The 4,505-nt window shown below is 57.2% G+C and overlaps 1 protein-coding gene across 1 annotated transcript; it reads right to left on the bottom strand.

Moving 5' to 3' along the window:
• Positions 1-1,340: 1,340 nt before the first annotated feature.
• On the bottom strand, positions 1,341-3,895 carry YRDC (yrdC N6-threonylcarbamoyltransferase domain containing). Its single transcript, XM_050326315.1, has 6 exons — positions 3,764-3,895; positions 3,414-3,609; positions 3,140-3,254; positions 2,718-2,837; positions 2,397-2,539; positions 1,341-2,092 (listed from the first exon to the last, which is right to left on the bottom strand). Exons 1-6 carry the CDS (start codon positions 3,879-3,881, stop codon positions 2,029-2,031), a joined length of 756 nt encoding a protein of 251 aa, XP_050182272.1. The 5' UTR covers positions 3,882-3,895; the 3' UTR covers positions 1,341-2,028.
• Positions 3,896-4,505: the final 610 nt, after the last annotated feature.

The raw sequence follows: 4,505 nt of genomic DNA on the forward strand, positions 1-4,505 counted from the left end.
GGGCAGAGTTAATGGGGAGCATCAACCCAGACCTGGGGAGAGCAGGCTCGTCAATATAACTTAACAGTTTCATTGCAAGCACTGATGCAGTGCTTTCCCTGTCCCAGGGCCAGGAGTGCTCCTCAGGGCCACGTGTGGCTTTCCTGCAGGGCAGCTCCTGGAACCAGCATGTGGCTCAGGCTGCAACCAAGTGCTCTGTCCTGCAGCAGCAGCAAGTGAATCAGCAGGCTCAGCCAGCATTAATTATGCAGAATCATTTGCTGGTGAAATTAAAAACAAAACAAAAAGAGCATCTAATTTAATAAAAATTCAAGTAATAGTTAATTTAACAATTCCACAGTGAAAATCCCTTTACCTCTGGAGCTCTCCTCCCTGCATGCAGGGGCTGTTCCTGGCTCCAGCAGTGGTGAGACCCCCTCACACCCCTGTCCCACCTTGGCCTGCGTTGCCCAGAGTCCCCTCCCCAGGGACTCCCTGAAGCCACCTGCAAGGTGTCAAGAGGGGGGAGGGTAAACCCCAGCCTTTCTGAAAAAGGGAAAAAACAGAGAAGATGTGGGTGTACACAGACCATGTTGCCTCTAAGCCCCTGAAATATTCCAGTCCAAATAAATATTTTTTTAAGGAACTGGAAAATGGGGAGAAGATACAGAGCAACCAGGCAGAATTTCCTTCAGAAAAGGGAGCTGAGAGCAAATCTGACAAATGTGCCTGGGGTGACATGGGAGAGGGGATGCTGTCTGGGGAAGCAGACTCTCCAGATGGCCTCAGGGTCCCTTCTGTCTCTAACATCTACACTTCAACAGACTAATTCCTTAAATCAGCATCCTGTGGAAATTTGCCAGGCATTCTGCCAACTCTGGAGTTGGAAGAAGGTCTGGAGGATAGTGTAAGTGGGTATGCATGCAGAAGGAAACAGGGTTTTTGCAATAGGTCTCTAATTTCCAGGGATAAACTCAAAGAAGCATTTCACAGCAGCCTCCTCGTGTGACAGAAAAGCCCTGGTGGGGAGGTGCAGCAGAGACAGAACCACCCCAGCCAAGAGCTGTCCGAGGATGCCCCTTCCCATGTGGTGTTTCACAGCCCTCTCCTGCCACAGACAGATCCACTCCTGCAGCAAAATCAAGAACTACAGCTCAGCATCCCACTCTGGGTACAGACCCAGCCCAGACAGACAAGATCATCTCTCCTGGCTGTAAACACGATGAGTGAAAACCATCACTCTGAGCTCCCAGCATCTGGCAGGGCGGGCTGGGCTCCATATGGAAGCATTTCCCCAGGCAGTGGACCATCTCCTAGTCAAGGCATTACAAGAAAATAAATCAGAAGGAGATTAACATAAATATTGTTTGAAAGATTTAATCAGCTGCAAATTGCAATGTTGTGTTTCCAGCTTAATTAGCCCAAGTCTGTTTTCTGTTGTAGTGGGAAGCAGAACGAGGGCTAGCAGTGGCCTCACAGATCTCTGTTTGCAGTGACGGAGGAAAACCTGTCCCTGTCTGGGGACTCTTCAGACAGCAGAATCCCCATGGCTTCACCAGGGTCAGAAAGGGTCACACACTGAGCAGCTTCACCTCTGGTACCAGCCCTGGCCCAGGCAGCCTGGCCTGGTGTTGTTTGTTTCAACCATCACTCCATGAATTTGAACATAACCAGAGAACATTACAGCTGTAACACCCTGAAAGCCCCAAACCCCTCTATTCCGTTTTTGCTTTCCTTACAGTGCAGATGCAATGACTACAAACATGGAATCAGCGCTTGGGGAGGGTGGGGCAGACAGGGCCTTCCCCACCTCATCAGTCCAACATTCCAAGCATTATATTCACAAGGCCTAATCAGGATAACAGAACAGACATTTGGGAATGGTACAGCAGCACAGAGAGCTCAAAAGGACTTTTTAATTAATTTTTTTAATCTTTTATTTATTCACCTTGACATAACCCATCGACCTTATTAAACAAGGCCACAAACACCCACTTCTGAGTGCACAGGCACATGGTGCCCAGCTCCAGCAGCTCCCAATCCCAAGGGTTAGGAAGACTCCGGTACCAAGCCATACTTCTGCCTCAGGATTTCAACTGTGGGTGTCAGTGCACTGTGGGGAGAACGAGAACTGTCAAAACAAAAGATCTGGAGGATTAAACCGCATTTTTGGGGAAGATCAGTGAGACGTAGGACTGCACTTAAAATCAAACAGAACATGAACTCCAGAAACTACTGGAGTTTCACACAGAAGCTGTGAGAAAGGGGAATTTGGAGAGCTCTTTAGGATTTCTGAGTGTGCTGGTAATTAAGTTAAACATTAACAGGAAGGTGGAACTGCTGTGGGAAACAAAGCAAAGCATGACCCGAAAGCTTTATTTCATTTGAAGCACAGAGAAAGGCCCAGCAGTGCTCACCAGCCAGGACGGATGATGGAGAACTTCCCTGACACAGATAAGTCAACCACAGTCGACCCCAAGCGACACTCTGGGCTCCAGATGTCCCCTATGGGGCCTCCATCGACGATCAAGGACAACTGAGGCCACAGGTCCTGAAATTCCTGCAAGAGTGCTGTAGGTAACAGTCCTGACAGTGCTTTGTGAGTATCATTTTAAAAAGAAAAATATATAGCAACAGTTCAACCTTTGCTTTATTGCTAAAGCTGAGTTCAACTGTGGGAGAGCTTGGGGCTCTGTCAAAGTGCCCCAGTGACGCCCCAAGGGGCAGAGGAGCCTCACCGACACGGTCAGGGTGCTGCCCTTGGAGCTGATGTTGGCGCTTGTCAAAGCCAGTGGTCCCGAGCAGGCACGTGCCAGGTCCCTCATAAAGGAGTGGTTTGGAATACGAACACCAACCAGCTGCAGGGAGGGAGACAAGGGTTTTACACATAGAAATTGGTTTTAATTTTGTATTGCCTTAAGCCCTCTTGGCTTAAAGCTGATGCTCTAGAGAACTGATACTTTTAGACCTGCTGAACCAGCAATAACACAAGACCTAAGTCAGGCCCTAATGCTGGGTTATGCCGTGCCTACCTAAGACCTGGGAAATGGAACCAGCACAGGGACCCGGTAAGGACAAACAGAACAGCAGTACAAGCAGGCAGAACAAAACCAGCCCACTGCCCCCAAGCCTCGAGATCCATCCTGTAGCCAAGACCTACCGATGTGAAAGGATTCAGGTCTTTATTCAGTTCTTCTGAACGCTGCAGGACCAGCGTCACCGGTCCTGGAAGCAGGTCCCGCAGCAGCTCGTCCGGCACGTTCACGTGGCAGTACCTGCAGGCCCAGAGGCAGCGGGGTCAGGGCGGCCACAGCGGGGCTGGGGCAGCTCCGGCACGGCCCCTCCCTCCCTTCCATGGCGCTCCGCGGACAGACGCGGCCGCTCCCCGCCGGGCTCTCGGGGCGGCCCATCCCGCGCTCCGGAGCCCCGCGCACCTGTAGAGCCGCTCCACGTCCCCGAGGCAGATGGCGAGGGGCTTCGCGCCGTTCCGCCCCTTCAGGCTGTAGATGCTGCGCACGGCGGCCGAGTCCTGAGCCAGGCAGGCCACGCCGTACACCGTGTCCGTGGGCACCGCCACCATCCCGCCCGCCTGCAGCGCGCCGGCCGCGGCCGCCACCGCCTCTCGCCAGCCTGCGCGACACCGGGGGGGTCAGCGGGGCCACCCGGCACCCGCCGCCACCGCGCGGGGCGTCCCCGCCCCGAGTCTGGCCCGGCCCGGGGCCTCCCCCGCATCCCCCACTCCCCGCCGGCCCAACCGCCCCCTCGGCCGATTCCCCGCGCGCACCGTGCGGGTCGGGCCCGGCCGCGCCGCCGGGCGGCAGCGGCACCAGGCGAGCCCGGTCCAGCCCCGGCCCCGCCGCTCTTTCCACAGCCCGCGCCAGCGCCCGCGCCGCCCGCGCCATGCGGGCACTTCCGAGCGCGGCGCCGGGAGACAACGCAACAGCCGGGGCGGGGCGGGGCGGGCCCGGCGCTCACATGGCCAGCGGCGGCCACCCCGAGCCGTGCGCGGGCGGGACGGAGGCGGCGGGAGAGCGGCGGGTGCGGAGGGGACGGGGGGTAACGGAGGAGCGCGGGAGGGAGCGGTGCAGAGCGAGGGGACCGCGAGTGCCGTGACCGCCGTCCCCCGCCGTGTTCCCCCCGCAGGTTCCGGAGGGGCCGCGGAGGCTGCGGGAGCTGCTGGAGCTGCGGCAGCGGCAGCTGCGGTCCCGCATCGCCGCCTGCGAGGAGCTGACAGCGGCGATGACCGCGCTGCGGGCGGCGCTGGGCCCCGGCACCGGCCCGGGGGCCGCAGGGCCCTGAAGAGCCCTGGAAGATCGAGGCCTTGCCGAGGGAGGCCGAGGCTCCGGCAGGGCCCGGGCGTTGCCAGGGGAGTTCAGGGACTGGTAAAGGCAGCACCGCCGCAGCCTTGGAGCTCGGTCGGTGTCGCTTTGCTGGTGCCTTATCGCATTAAATGTACGCTTTGAAATAAGGCGGGACGGGCCTGGTCTGTATCACCCCGCGTGGCCGCGATCGGGACCTGCCTAAGC

The sequence above is a fragment of the Myiozetetes cayanensis genome, unplaced genomic scaffold, assembly GCF_022539395.1.
Source record: "Myiozetetes cayanensis isolate MyiCay16 unplaced genomic scaffold, myiCay2020 scf31, whole genome shotgun sequence".
Lineage (NCBI taxonomy): Eukaryota > Metazoa > Chordata > Aves > Passeriformes > Tyrannidae > Myiozetetes > Myiozetetes cayanensis.